Source organism: Paralichthys olivaceus, chromosome 8 (assembly GCF_024713975.1).
Source record: "Paralichthys olivaceus isolate ysfri-2021 chromosome 8, ASM2471397v2, whole genome shotgun sequence".
NCBI classification, from domain to species: Eukaryota; Metazoa; Chordata; class Actinopteri; order Pleuronectiformes; family Paralichthyidae; genus Paralichthys; species Paralichthys olivaceus.
The window spans coordinates 23,911,858-23,926,708 of NC_091100.1; the positions used below are offsets into that span (position 1 = coordinate 23,911,858).

The 14,851-nt window shown below is 40.3% G+C and overlaps 2 protein-coding genes and 1 long non-coding RNA gene across 6 annotated transcripts; 1 reads left to right on the forward strand and 2 right to left on the reverse strand.

The window, feature by feature from the left end:
• Positions 1-33: 33 nt before the first annotated feature.
• Positions 34-9,457, reverse strand: LOC109627300 (tensin-4-like). Of its 2 annotated transcripts, none has more exons than XM_020083790.2 (13): positions 9,335-9,457; positions 7,898-8,171; positions 6,664-6,988; positions 5,689-6,014; positions 5,504-5,599; positions 5,225-5,356; positions 4,096-4,188; positions 3,371-3,448; positions 2,948-3,010; positions 1,566-1,737; positions 1,362-1,430; positions 1,064-1,093; positions 34-866 (listed from the first exon to the last, which is right to left on the reverse strand). In XM_020083790.2, the coding sequence occupies exons 2-13, from the start codon at positions 8,148-8,150 to the stop codon at positions 734-736; spliced, it is 1,770 nt and encodes a 589-aa protein (XP_019939349.2). In that variant the 5' UTR covers positions 8,151-8,171; positions 9,335-9,457; the 3' UTR covers positions 34-733. The 2 variants fall into 2 exon arrangements, with proteins under 2 accessions (XP_019939349.2, XP_069386989.1); XM_069530888.1 differs by having other exon boundaries at positions 3,371-3,444; positions 4,092-4,188.
• On the forward strand, positions 1,580-7,220 carry LOC138411293 (uncharacterized). Its single transcript, XR_011243940.1, has 3 exons — positions 1,580-1,720; positions 2,602-2,708; positions 4,895-7,220. It is a non-coding gene; the product is annotated as an uncharacterized lncRNA (long non-coding RNA).
• A 2,574-nt stretch (positions 9,458-12,031) lies between the features above and the next one.
• On the reverse strand, positions 12,032-13,850 carry ccr7 (chemokine (C-C motif) receptor 7). Of its 3 annotated transcripts, XM_069530906.1 has the most exons (4): positions 13,739-13,850; positions 13,592-13,641; positions 13,048-13,361; positions 12,032-12,957 (listed from the first exon to the last, which is right to left on the reverse strand). In XM_069530906.1, exons 1-4 carry the CDS (start codon positions 13,752-13,754, stop codon positions 12,294-12,296), a joined length of 1,044 nt encoding a protein of 347 aa, XP_069387007.1. In that variant the 5' UTR covers positions 13,755-13,850; the 3' UTR covers positions 12,032-12,293. The 3 variants fall into 3 exon arrangements, with proteins under 3 accessions (XP_069387007.1, XP_019940064.1, XP_069387008.1); XM_020084505.2 differs by having other exon boundaries at positions 12,032-13,361; XM_069530907.1 differs by having other exon boundaries at positions 12,032-13,258; positions 13,739-13,848.
• Between the last annotated feature and the right edge of the window lie 1,001 nt (positions 13,851-14,851).

Sequence of the window (14,851 nt, forward strand, 5' to 3'; positions counted from 1 at the left end):
ACGTGTAGGCCCACCCACACACAACCTCAGGAGTTCAATGTGTAGCTTTTAATTGAAACAATTTGAACAAAAGTTCCATTAATATACAGAGAAATTGTTTACAGTGCAGTATAATAAATACATTCTGACCTATACAACTAGAGTATATGCAAAAACTCTGCTTTGAAATAAAAGGACGAAACAATATTTCAAGTGCTTTTCGTTACAGAACATTCAAATTCCCTCATTGATTTACATTTCATAACATCACCTGAAGTAGATTTACACTTCAATTTACACTGAAATCATTCAACATCGCAAACAAGACTAAATAAACTGCTGAACCATGTCTTAACCCATCTGTATATGCAAGAAGCTGTTTTAAACATTTTACACAATAACATGTAATGATATTCTGGGCAGCTTCATATATTCAGCAAGAGATCAATAATGTTGTGTGGTATTTTAAGTAGCAGTGTGCCATTTAATTACAATCATACTATACATTGTTGGCCCCCTGTCTCTTCTTCTTAGACCACTCTTCAGTCTTGTATATCTTCATATATGCTGCAGTTACACCTGCCTTTTCAATATGACTTTAATCATCTGACCATGTACAAAAAAATGCTAAGCGCTTGTCATTTACATTTTTCTGGTACTGAAGAGGTTACTTCAGAATTTACAGTTCATACAGACAGCATTAAATAAGGCCGCAAAGCTGCACGCTGTTTGAGTTGATTGAGTGCTTGTGTGCTTATAGCTTGGCTACGGCAGCCTGAATAACCTCGACGACTTTGTTGCAAGGCTGCAGGGGGTCATACTCTGCAAAGACGTGGCATACGTTCTCCATGCCTGCCTCGATGCCTTTGGCCACAAAGCCAAACATCCTGGCGGAACAAAGAAGCAACAGATCAGATTAGATTTGGATTCAAATTGAACAAAACAGACTTACAAATGTATTTATTTTGCACAGCAGAAAGTGAGCCCCAGAACCTGTGAGGCTTCACTTTGAAACGACTTTACTGTCATTAAAAAAAACATCATTCTGATATAGAAAGTAATGATAAACAGGAAATAACTTTACCTTGCACCAAACGTAGTACCTTTCATCCACCTGTGAGAGTGAAACAGTTCAAGTTTAAGATTACAATGGTGACATTTGTTTTTATATTTTCTGTTCACAAAGTCCATATAATGACCAATAGACACTTTACATATGGTGGTGAATTAATGTGACAAACACAGGAGCAGTATTGAGCTGATCTATGAGCTCTTTACTCTCATTAAATAGCATCAACATCACATAATGTTTCCAAACCACATCATGTTTGAAAGATGCGAAAAAAGAATCTCTTTTATTTCACTACATGTTATATACTCACAATCTATTGTCTGGATCGTCACCACCGTAGCTAAGCAGGTGAGCAGGGTAATGGCGTCTGAAGAAAAGCCTGTAGAACAGATGATTATGGAGTTAGAAATGCACAAAATGTTGAACACAAACCACATATCACTCCCATCATGATTTTGTTGTGTACTGGAAGGAAGATCTCTGCACAAAGTGCACAGGATGTGTGTTCTCTTACTTCCTGTTAATATCTGTCAGTGTAACACCCTTCAACGACACCTTCAGGTTGACCACAGTTGGTGTAAAGGATCCTGAGACCTTCTCAAATGTTGCAGACACTGCTCTCTGAACAGCACAAGGGCCCGTCAGCATCTCCGTGGGAACAGCATTCAGGTAGATGAAGTTGCAAGCTATGGAATGGATGAACTCTGTGTTATTATATAAGAATTAAACGTGTAGGGTAGCAACATAAGTTTAAATGAGTGACGTACCCTCCAGCCCCTTCCTGGTCGATTAAGCCGTATCTATTTTATACTCACAGGAAACCATATAATCTGCACTTCATAAGAAAGAGGAACTGTTTGTGTGTGCGTGTTTTTATGGGGAATAAAGGGAATTTACATTAACATAGCGTTTTGCTCATTGTGGGAACTGTTGGGTTCCTTCACAATCTCTAAGGTCTGACCTTGCTATGTAACGAGTCTTGAGCTGTACAAATAAAACCTAATTGAATTGAAATAGATATACATGAAATATGTATGGAAATAAATGGAAACTATGATACAAACCACAATACACCTATGATACAATCTTGTAGTGCAATACAGGACGACCCAACCGCGATAATACTACTCTGTTTCAAGTTCACCACATTTCAGAAATAAGTATTGTACTTTTTCTCCACTACATATATTAGATAGCTGCTCAGCAGATTAAGGTTCTCATATCAAGCTGAAACAATTATCTTGAATGTTCAAATCAGACCTTTTACCCCTCATTGCTACTGAACTCTGGTTATAACTTATATAACTCATATGTCTGTTCCATTTGACATGTGGACAACACTTCCTGCACTGACACACCATAATATGATGCAGCGTCCTTCAATCAAGCTCATTTACTACACTTGAATCTGCTTTTCCCGCCATGATCATTCGAAATAGCTGCTGTACTGAGCGTCAGAAGACAGGAAATCTTTCCTCCATCTGTTCGCTCATTAAAAACAAGATGGCGATAACGTTATTTAAATGTTTGTTATGTTAACATTATTTCAGAGGGAGGCCTGCTGACACCAAACCGGCATAGTTCACCTCAATCAGCAAGCTAGCTGTAAGCATCTCCAACATGGCTGCAACATGTTATAGCCACAGAAGAAGAAACGGTAAGACGGCACATTAAAAACACGTTGATGTAGTTTCAGAAAACGTCTGTAGCTGAAATGTGCCATTTATAAACAGCTGTTGGGCTTCCTCATTTGTCTGTTGTTCCTTGTTCTCCAGTGAAGTTTCACTCAGTAAGAATTGTTTGAAAAAAGCTTGTAAACTAAATCTCTATGATAAAACCTTCTGTTATATGCTAGTGGAAATAAACAGGGGTGAGTTGTATCTTATGTAGTCTCACCTGCTTTATTCTTGTTCTCTGAGGCTGGTTTGTCCTTTGTCTTTTCCTCTGCTGTGTCCAGATCTGTGTATGCAAATAATGCATTAATAAATTAACACACAAACACACACACACACACACACACACACACACATACAGTCTTGACTCGAAGACATTAATTTCTTGGAGACTTACTTGAAACTTACCTACATCCACCTACCTACCACTTCCCTAACCCTCACTCTAACCATAACTTAAATCTAACCCTAACCTTAAACCCTAGCCTTAAAGTTTAATGATTTATATTATGGAGTAAACAGACTTTGATCCCCACAAAATAAGTTAAACGTAGACCACCCACACACACACACACACACACACACACACACACACACACACACACACACACACACAAACTGAGACATAATAGGCTGATTTACTCACCTTGGGAGTGGAGCAGTAATTTGCAGGGTAAGGCGTAAGCGGAGATAGTGTGCTGGTAGACCAGGGCTGAGAGACTACCTTTAAAAGTAATAGAAAACCACAGCTTTGTCTGAGCATGATGGAGAAATTCATTGTGTCAATATGGAAAACAAAAAGTCAAATATTGGTGTTTTGTGTAGGTTATTTTCTAGGATGTGTATGGTAGCTTAGCTTTTTAACATTGAGTCTGGATATATTTGTTGTGATGAGAAGACATTGAGATGGAAGCGGTTATTTCATTTATAGTATTATGAGTAAATCAGGTGACTGTAATGGAAAAACATTTGCAATGTGAAACTGACTACAGCTCACTACAGCAAAGGTGAAGAAATGTGATGACTTCATTTTCTCTTCATCACAGCCATGAGGCAGGGACAGCAGTGCACGAGTCTCAATCCTTACACTCATAGACTCTGATAAGAGGGAAGACAACGATAATCCTTGATAATGGCTCTGTGGGTGTGAGAACACGCCCTGTGAACTCATACTTTTGAATAAATAACAAGAACCCTGCGCTGCTGCCCACCCACATCCCATGAGGCCAGACATGGCTGACTCAGGTCTGGTGTGGCAGACGTCACCAGAGCAGGATGCGCAGTCATATTGTGTCGGCGAGTGGATTGTAAGAAAAAATTATAACTTCTAGATGTGTAACTGTAGGTGTTGCAGGCTTTTACAGCACTTACCAAAATATGGTTCCTGAGAAGATCCTTTGACACGTACGCCCTTAGTGGATGATTCAATGAGGAAATGTCTGACAGCGTCTGAACTGCTCTCTCCTGTTTAAAAAAAAGGACAAATGTCAGGACATTTTACACTGAACTTTAAGTGTCATTATGAAGAAGTACTGGAAGTGATTATTATACCTCGTATTGATGAATTATTTTAATTGATGCATTTAACATTTTCTTTTTTAGTCTCCTCCACCACATACAGCCCTAAGCAACAAAAAGCAAGATGATCCCACAGCAAACCCACACATTTGAAATGATAGAATAGCCTGTTTCCCATTATGCAACTAGGGTACTTTACCCTAGCCACCACATATTTTCTATGCAATGCATTCATTCAATTCAACTGTACTTCTTTGAGATCTCTCATTTCCATCACATCTTATAAATCATTCATAATTTTGTGTAACAAAATTCTTGTTTCACTATAAACTGTTCCTGAAAACCCCAGGAAGAGAAAATATTATAGTGACATCCCTGGACCAAGGATAATTGTGTTTTGATTATCCTTGGAGATATAATTTAGCAGAGGAGATTGAAACCGACAGCACACTGTAAGCCTGCTTACAGTGAAATGGCCTTGGTGCCAACACACTGCTCTCATGTCTTTTATATCCTCATTCCAAAAACAGTTGAAAAAATAAATCTGTAAATGAAGTAAGCCTCAAAATTGTTTTGTGAGTGAGGTCCATTTTTTTCTGCTCAGATTGCTTACAGTTCCATAAACAGCTGGTTTTCCTTTGTGTTTACACAGGACATACTGTGGGTGGAAAAAATAACAGCACTGTCTCCTGCCTCGCCACAGATAGCTGGATGTCGTCAGACATGACCATACACATCAGCAGAGTTGAGTAAGTGATTCCCTGTGCCTCTCAGGACTCCGCTATAGACAAATGAGCTCAATGGGCTCTCTGCTACACCGTGTTCACATTGTTTGTCTGTGGAGGTGGAAGCTGCGGCATTCAAGGCCCCGTATGTCCTGTATCTGACCAAACACTGCTGTTTCCTTTAATGGCATGTGATTCAGAAGGGCTCATTAGGGTCAGGCCACTGCACTGCAATGATCATTAATGAAAAAATGTACCTGGGTAGGCGGAAGCAGTGAAGTTGGTGGGACTTAGGTTCACCTTCATGGCCAGACCGAAACTGCCTCTGAAAGAGGTACTGTCTCTCACCACAAATGTTCCAGCTTCCTTGTCTTTTACCAGAGCTTCAGCTAGAATGAAGTAAACATCACAGAAAATGCTTAGAGGTATCACAGAGATGAAAAAAGAACTGGTTATTATTAGATGAATTACCTTGAGAGCTCGACTAAAGCCACATTGTCTTCATATATGTTTGAAGTGTTTTTAGTCATTCTCACCTTCTGCTCTGCTGCTATGTGGACGGAACCAAAACTTTGAAGTGTCCATGACAAATTTCATCGAGGGCTGACTGCCACTAAAACGGGCCCGGACACCTAAACAATCATAAAGATAGTTATGTCAAACAGAGTTGTAGAATGTGGTAGCTGTTTTAAATTCGACTACTGTGACACCTGCGACTCACTGTGAGAAGAAAATGGCTTCGAGGGGGACACAGTGTCTGTCTGTATCATGTCCATTCCTGGTCCAGGCAAATGGATGTGCAGATTTGGTTCTGGTGCACCATTCACCAACAGTATAGGAATGTCGGTCAAAGACCCAGAGAGTGAAGCTGGACTGCTCTGTGCTCCTTTGCTGTGGAGCTCCTGCAGGTGTCCCTGTTTGGTCAGTGAGGGCCTGTCTGGGCTGGTATAAAACAGCCTCAGTGTGGACACATCACTGAAGGAGCCGGGCGTACCGGTGAGGTTGGACTCTGGAGAGTCCGCATCTTCACTGGCCAACGACAGGGAGCTATGCAGGATGGAAGAAGAAGTTGATCATTTTCATAGATCCGTACCCTGTTCTTATATGTGTTTCAGTTTGTATCAGTGAGCTTTAACTGTTACATTAGCATGAACCAAGACAAATGGAAAAGATAACAACACAGTGTTTAAGGTACATGGCTAAATTCTCTAATATGTGATTGTTGCCATCAAATATCTGGTTTTGCAGCATCCATCTAATAATTCCAGAAATCTTTATCTGTCTGTGTGTGGCTAGTTATATTCAGAACCGGTTATTTTATCGGCTTCCCACTGCATGCCCAAGGCAGAGCAGTGTCGAATTTGATGTGATTTGGATGCACAGAGTAAACAGGTGACCACAGCTCTGGAGCAGCAGCGGCTGGGGAAACTTAAGTGCCATCATGACAATAGCCACAACTGATTCTCCAGTTCAGGGTTCTGTGTACTGAGTTGAGCTTCTCTGAACTTTGAATAAACAGGTGAACAGCTCTTTGTGCAGCAGCGGTTCTGCAGAAAGTCTTTACTTACTGCAGCTCAACAGGTCCCTTTTACAGTTTCAGTAAGGAAACCTGCAACCAGCATCACCACAGACCAAATGTTTAGAATGTGCACTGCACTAATATTAACAATACATTGAGCTTTTCAGTGAGTTTTACCTGCCAAGGATGTAGCTGGTGTCTGAGCATGTTGACATGGAGAGGAGCGAGCTGGCACTGTTTCTGTTGGGGTGTGACAAGAGGGATCCTTGTGAAAACGACATGTCCTGCCTTGTTGAGGGAATTCTTCGGGGTGCACTTCCACATGGCAGCGGAGGCAGTGAGCACGTTGGGGAGCTGGAGAATACCGGCATGCCATTGGTCCTGCAGCTGAGACTGCTGTGTGAAGGGATGGGTATACTGGGTGACACAGACTGGCCCGTGGTATGCGAGTCGCTGGACGAACATCCTCTTGGGACCAACACGCAGTTGTAGATATCTTGATCTGAGCACAAGAATGGAGAAGAAAGTGTTTGCAAGAACAAAAAAAAACAGTCTACTGAAGGGAATTTTCTGAAGGATATGAAAAAACTGCATGGTGCCTGATTTCTTTCACTTCATGTGTTAGTTTTCCTTCAGCAGAAGGGACTTGTCATCCTGAAACTCACATATCTTTCATGCATGTACCTGTTGAAGTATTTCAATCCAAATAAATGCATTAAATTGTGTTTGCACAGTTTCTGTCTCAACTTGTTCTTGTACATCTGATGATCTGTCTGACTGAGTCTATGACCTCAGGAACATACTGTAGCCTGTGGGCAAGCCAGACTCATGGCCCCTGCAACCAGAGTTACATAATTATGACGAAAGCTCTAACAGAATCATACATACATTTTTCCGACTCAAAGTTGATGAGTATTGTTACTGTTTTGCAACAGAAGTACTTATCAACACCTCACCTGATTTGTGTCTTTTACTGGTGAAATAAACCAATGAATGGTCTGGTTTCTCAACACTGTTATTTCATGTACTTCAAACTCACATTCACTACATCTCTCAAGAAGAGACGAGAACCAGGAGATCCATGTATATGCTTTGACTCTGGTGTTCACATAATGAGCAGCACAGTTCTGAGTGAAGATACTGCTGTTCCACCCTCGTGTGTCTTGTTGGCGAGCTTCTCTGTCTGTTGCATGTGAAGGGTGTGGCACTTCTCTGGGCAGTAATCCCAGAACAGACGAAGTGGTGCAATTACCCCATTATAAAAAGAAATTTATCTCAAATCTCAAAAAGGGCGGGTAAATTTCCAAAGCCCCAGGCTATGTGTTCTGTCGGCTTTGTGGTTTCAAAGCGCTCTGTGTCACGCCGCCAGAGGTGCAGTTTGAATAGTGTAGCTACACAAAACACTCTTTACCTGCAGGTGGGCTGATGCATGACGGACTTTTGTTGACCTGAATGGGTTCAAATGTCGGATCCAAATCCAGCATGATCTGGTTGAGATTATCCAGTGAGATGTCGAGGTCAGAGTCACCATGGTTACCACTGGGCCTCGTGGGACTGGGATGTTGATTGGCTGTCTCCTGAGCAGTGTCCATGCGAATAGTTTGACCCACTCTCAGAACATGGTTGGGAATCATCTGGGACATGCCTTTAGCTGTAGGCATCATGTTAGGAGAGCTCACAATCTTCTGTGACAACCAAAGACACAAATACAATGGAGAGAGATCAGTTACACTGTCTTCACTGGAGTTACAGCCTCGCTTTTGTCCTCTTTGCAAAACAGACTTATCATAAATCCTTTTTCCCAGATACTCATATTCTTAGATAATGAAGTAATGTACTAAACATAAACACATCCTCAACTCTTTCAATATTTGGTGATTAAAGCGACTTGGCAACATTTGATCAGATGTTCTTTGCTAGAAGATGTTATGCATTTTAATGCAATTCTACAAACATTAGGTTAAACTTTGTCTGCAACCTTGATTCCAGTATACTGACAGTCACTGGAGCCTTCCCACATGTTTCTCAACCTATGCATAAAACCACTCAATAAGAAATGACACAGGCTGAGTAAACAGCTTACTTCAATGCTGATATCAGCATGAATATTTGTCCAGGAAGGGTGTGTAATATGAGGGATGATCTGTTCACGCTGTGCCTCCCTCTCCATGTTTCAGACAAGGAGTGGTGCTCAGTGAGTCACCCAGGTGACTGATGGTTACTATAACTACACCTGAGTGTTTTTCTACAACAGCCAGAACTCTAATGGTGAACATATTTTTGGAAAGTAGCTAAATGGCAATTTTCAGGGAATTTCAAAATGATTTTTCATCACATGAGCTGTAATATAACTTTTGAATTGTTCAGCACATCTAGTAATGAGGTATTGAGAGCATACAGATGGAGCTTCGTCATTTGTTTCAACATAGCTCTTTAAATCCAGTGCTATAACCTGCTGCAATAATAATAAAAGAATAAAAAACTATATTTATAATGAATTTGAGGCAATGCAAAAAAATAGTTCAAAGAATGCATACCTTATAATGCAACTGATATTCTGATCAATGAAGTGTTACACACAATGCACAAATACAACATAAACATGGCACAAACCATAAACACAAACACATAATTCCAAATATATTATTAAAACCCATAAAACTACATATACCTGTAGAGGTCCATAGTATGGTGGCCATTAAATTAATACATAGCTTTGTCAACTGATCTCAATATGAAATAAAAGGCTGCCATACCTCAGGCGACTCTCCCCATGGATCTTTTCATATGTTCTACATTGTTTATTTCATTAACATGTCTTAGTAAAGATAAAGTTAGATCCGCTTACCTTGTTTTCCTCTGGTCAGGATTCCACTGCTGGAATGTTGTCTCTACTCTCAGACTGTTCCCTGTTTTGGTTTGACACTTCATGTTCCTTACATGCTATTATTAATGAAGTCCCAACCCTTTTTCCACTGAGCCTATCAGCTACAAGGATCACTAATCTCTGCAGCTCCAACTGATGATGTCATCTTAGTTGTGTAACATTCATGACTAGAGGGCAGAGTTTTTGGCTTTAGATCAGAGACTCCCAGTAGCGTTTTATCTGATGTGTCTGATTTTGCTGGTATGGTTGATGAGTTTATTAATGCTGTTGAATTAGTTTAACTCCACTTCATATCTGTGGCCACATGTTCTCTGAGATCTAATGGGTTTTTTATCTCTTTTCAACTACTTCTGGTCTCTTGCCTGTGATATTGCAGGTCATTTTGTAATGGTGCATGTCCATCCACTCTGGGTGTTTCTGCTCACCTGAAGCTTATAGAAAAACAGAGGAGGCGGTAGCGCAGTCCATAGCGACTTGGCTTGGAGGGCTTGGAGGGTTGGAGGGAACCGGAGGGTGGCCGGTTCAAGTCGGTTGCTTAAGGTGCCCTTAAGCAAGGCACCGAACCCCCTGCTTTGCCAGGCGCCTTCATGGCTGTGTGGTCACTGTGTTCCATGTGTGGTCACTGTGTTCCATGTGTGGTCACTGTTCCATGCATGGTCACTGTGTTCCGTGTGTGCTCCGTTCACACAGATGGGTTAAAAACATGTTTGCATGCTGTGTGTGGGACCATAAAGATAATCTTAATCTAAAATCCAGTAATTTCCTCAGACAAACAATGAGATCTGGTGTGTAAAAGGAGTTAAGGATTAAGCTATTCATATGCCATCATCAGATAAATTTCCAAGATACACTTCACCATAAACCTGTTTTTCCATTTAAATTAGTCACTGTTTTTATAATGAGACCAGCCTATTTCCACACTCATTGTCGAGGACTGGGGAACTTGTTGTACCACTTAGCTCCTTAGCAGGTTCTGTGCACAATTCTGCCCATTGCAGCTGATAAACACTGACAGGCTCTTCAATTCAATGTTGAATTGACCTTTAGTGTCAAACCGTCTCAGAAAAGGTTGACTGTTGGGAGCTTGATGAGTGGAAACAGAAGATCTCTGGCAAATGTGTTTTCTGTCTGTCAGCAGTATATACAACTGTCTCAAAAGACATCCTGATTTGGTTATGGTGAGGGATTCCTCAGCTTTTTCTCTAAATTTGCTGTGAAGAATTAGATTCTCTTTTAGGGTAACCCTGGAGTCGTAACCTTTTAATGATGATGTCATCGAGGGTCAACTCTTATAACATCATATCTTTCCCCTCGGCATAATATGTGTTGGTTATATTACTTGCAGCTGTGTTCCTCATAATTGTCATGTTAATGATACTCTGAATATGTTTACATTATGCATATACATTAGTTTATTGCTGGAATCCATCTCAGAATCAGTAACTTTCTTCAGTTAAATCTCAACACGACTTGCAAAGACTAAAAGATGTATCAGTAGCTGTCCTGACAAACAAAGAGATATTTCATACATGGCTGAACTTTTACAAATTTATTTAGTCCGTTACTTTCTGTGAAGCTTTGTTTGAAAATCATATCCTTCTTTCAGCTGAGCAAAATTCTCACCTTGTGTCCTTTTGTCTCTATAATGAGCTATATTCTAATCTAAATTAAATTAAATTCTTGAAGGTACTTGTTTCCTTCTGCTGCAAGATTACAGACTAATTTCTTTCAGTGTCTTCCAGTCGCATTTAAGATGAATCTAAAGTTCTTCTCATGACATAAGAGAGAAGAATTATAAATAAGCCTTATAACACATTGAGACCTTTTTTACTGTGCTGATGTTATTTTATTTTTCAAATGTAGCTGATTCCTTTGAGTGTTTTTGTACTCTTAAATATATGCTTGCTTGACTATACTTACCCAGAAGAGAAAGCTTAAACTACACAGGAAACGGCTGTTAGCAGTTCTTATGAGCAAAAGGTGTTCAAAGTTCAAAGTGGTGACTTAGTCAAACTCTTGAACCTTGATCTTTTTCTATTATTAATCTACCTACTGATCCAACAATCATCTGTCTGTGTTCCAAGGAAGCGCAGTGTCAAATTTGGTGCAATTTGGACACGTGACGTGTTCAATATTAATAAGAATTGAATAAAGAGACACACAGGGCTGCGGCCATGAGGGGGTTAACAGGTGGTTTGTGAACCAAGTTTAGCATGTTTTCTTCCATGTCCCAGGATAAACTACAGCAGTGACCAACAACTGGCAGCCAATGGGTCAAAACTGGCCTGACATGCAATGTGTGAAAAAATAACTTGTATATTTCACATATGTGAAAAGTGATAAAAAAAAAAAAAACAACTCAGTTTTGTTTTATGAAAAACATTGACTATCGTTGCAAAAAACTGATTCTGGTTGTTCATGAAAGGACGTTACAACAGGATACGTCAGGCAAAGCAAACAGCCCATTCCAAACAGAGCGGGCAGTGCGTGGGTTCTCTTAATGCTGCATTTTAATACAGTTATGATAAATGCATTTGAAATTTCAGTGAATTTAAACTTATTTAACTAAAATGGTGCAAAAAATAATAAAAACAGTACACCAGTGTTTTTTTCTTCAGTGTGTTTAATGTTCAAATGGTGAAGTAATAACACTGTAAATGGTTTTTCATTAACACTGTGAATTCTCTGTAATACTGTACACTGTAGCCAAAGCAAAAGCTAAATATTGACTCTTCTAAACTAAAGACTGAACTCAAAATGGCAGCAACAGAAGCAGCAACAACTCACACAGTATGTCACTGAAATGACAACGTCTGCTATGTGCATGTCATATACAAGGTTGATGTGAGACTTATATTCAAATGTTCAACAGTCCACGGTTTGAAGGTGGGAATAGGTTGTTGTTAAATCTGACACAGCTTTATGGAGAGAACGTGGTGGTTGTCTCAGTGTCGTTGGCCACTGAGCTCCTCCTCCTGCCGCACGTATACCTGAAGAACTGTTCCTGGCTCATGCATCCAAAGTCCTTCAGAAGCTTCAGGAGGTCATTACGGAACTTTACTCCAATAAAGGCATAAACGAAGGGGTTTAAACAGCACCTCAGGAAGGCCACACACTGGGTGACATCTGTGGCGTAAAGGAGACGATTCTCATAGTGGCAGTCCTCGGTTCCCCCTTGTGCTGTAACAAGTGTGGTCCAAAATAGGACCAGGTTATAAGGTACCTGACAGACCAGGAAGACAGCTACTACGGCAAGAATCACCTTTATGGCCTTATTCCGTTCAAAGTTACGAGCCTGGCAAAGGGTCTGGACAATGCTGCTGTAACAGACGCTCATGACCAGGAGTGGAAGTGCAAAAGCCAAAACGATCTGGCTTGCCTGGATGCCGACACGGAGCTGGTCAGAACTGCTGGAGTACGGGGTGCAGGTTTTGTTGTTGATGGTGGTATACATCATGTCTGGTATAGAGAAGATCATTGCCATAATCCAAATGACAGCTGATGACACCTTGCTGAAAAACACGGCTTGGGAGCGGTGACGGTGAGCGGAGACTGCTTTGGAGATTGCAAAGTAGCGATCCACGCTGATGAAACAGAGAAGGAGCATGCTGCTGTAAAAGCTGACCTTGTAAATGGCATGCATGGATTTGCACACTAGCAGGCCAAGCACCCACTCTGCCATGGAGTTGGCTGCCCAGAAGGGGAGGGTCAGAGCAAAGAGCAGGTCTGCAAAGGACAGGTTGAGCAGGTACACATCTGTCATGGTCTTGAGACGCTTGAAGTAGAAGTAGGTTAGGATGACCAGGAGGTTTCCTAGCAGCCCCAGGAAGCAGATGATGGAGTAGAAGGTGGACATAAACCAGAGACGGAACTGGCGGTTGGATTCTTTCACACACAGTGCAGGAAAGTCATCATAATCCACAAAAGAGTAGTTATATTCTGAGTAGTTCATGGCAGTTGAATTATCTCCGTACTGAGACAAGCAGGACTGTAATCAAAGACACATCACACTTATAAATCAGAAACATTTGGCTATTAGTTTTCTGACCTTTGACACATTTTCCTTTGGTAAACCTTTACCGATGACTTCCTTAAAGGGAATGGTGAGCAGCGGGGTTTGGTTTCACCTCGTGGATAGAAATTACTACAAACATCTCATTATCTTTTATACTTCTAACTTCAAAAGCAAAAGATGCTGCACTTGTCTGTTTCTCTCACCTTAAAAGTCATAACCCATATCAGCACAGCTGGCACGAGGTTTAGAAGACCTGAAAAATTGAATAAATCATTGAACTTCATTCTGATGTTTTTGGATTCACCACAATGCACACTTCATTCTTTAATCTGAACTCTGATGGTACTCACCACTGACAGAAACCATGTTGACTGAGTAGGACGCTGTAGGTAAAGCCACTATACACAGATAAGTTCAATGTGTGTGATGCGTGCTTCCCCCTATTGAAATGAAAAAACTCCCTCAGCCTTGAAGTATCACGTGTAAAAACCAAGAAAACCACAGGCTCCACCTGAAATTTGATTTATTTTTAATTATTGGTGCTGTAACATACTGTTAAATAAAATATATACACAAATAAATCACTGTGAGCTGCATTGGTTAGATGCACGTATTCTATATGCTGGAGGCTGGCTACTTTTACATAAAAGATATATAACCTCTCTCTCTAGATTCAATTTATTCTCTGTTTTCTGAAGGGATATTAACATTATAAAAAAGTCCACTATACCACTACATTTTGGCAAAATCACTCCAGAAGACATAAGCACAACATTTGTGTTCAATTGGATGTTTTGTCAAGCATTTTTGTGTGATTTGTTAAATGTGGTCAAATGACTATGTTTGCATGACAGAGACAACTGTCATTTTATGAATTTATGCAAATTAGTTTCAGGGAAATCTGAGGCACTCATTTGTGATTTTTTGTTCAGAGCCACATGATTCAGTCAGTAGATAAGAGATCAGACACAGCTCAGCAACACCACATGTGTACTTTGACTTGTAATGTATTCAATAGTTAAATAATATTGGAGGTAAACAACAATATGCATCATCTTTTTATGTACAATTACCCAGTTTATCAGTTTTTAGTTTAAATGTGTTCAGCTCTTTACATTCTACTGGTTACCTGTCACTCAAATGCTTTATCAGCATGACCATAGTTATAAAATGCATTTAGTAAAATGTTTACATGTGACTCTGCCTCTTTTTCCTAAAACAAGGAAGTTATAAAATGATTTGTTTTTGTATTACTATAGAATGTAACATAGAATACAATGGAGACTGACTTTTTGTATTGGACAGCTGAAATGCTTTTTTGCCCACCAACTCATTAGATCTGCACATGCTTCTGCACACCTGTATCTCTGTGGTTGCGGTTTCCAGCTTTCACTTGAGGTAGAACTAACCACAAAGTAAAAAACACAGCAAGCTGCAGTGCAATGTGCATCGTTAATATTTAC

Excerpts from the sequence above, each read along its gene's own strand:
- LOC109627300 (XM_020083790.2), bottom strand. The coding sequence starts at position 8,150 with ATGATGCCTACAGCTAAAGGCATGTCCCAGATGATTCCCAACCATGTT. Across the intron at positions 4,189-5,224 it reads CACTGCTTCCGCCTACCCAG|GAGAGAGCAGTTCAGACGCT; the intron begins GTACATTTTTTC and ends TTTTTTAAACAG. Across the intron at positions 1,094-1,361 it reads GACGATCCAGACAATAGATT|GTGGATGAAAGGTACTACGT; the intron begins GTGAGTATATAA and ends TCACTCTCACAG.
- ccr7 (XM_020084505.2), bottom strand. Across the intron at positions 13,362-13,591 it reads TATGGGTTATGACTTTTAAG|TCCTGCTTGTCTCAGTACGG; the intron begins GTGAGAGAAACA and ends CTTTGATTACAG.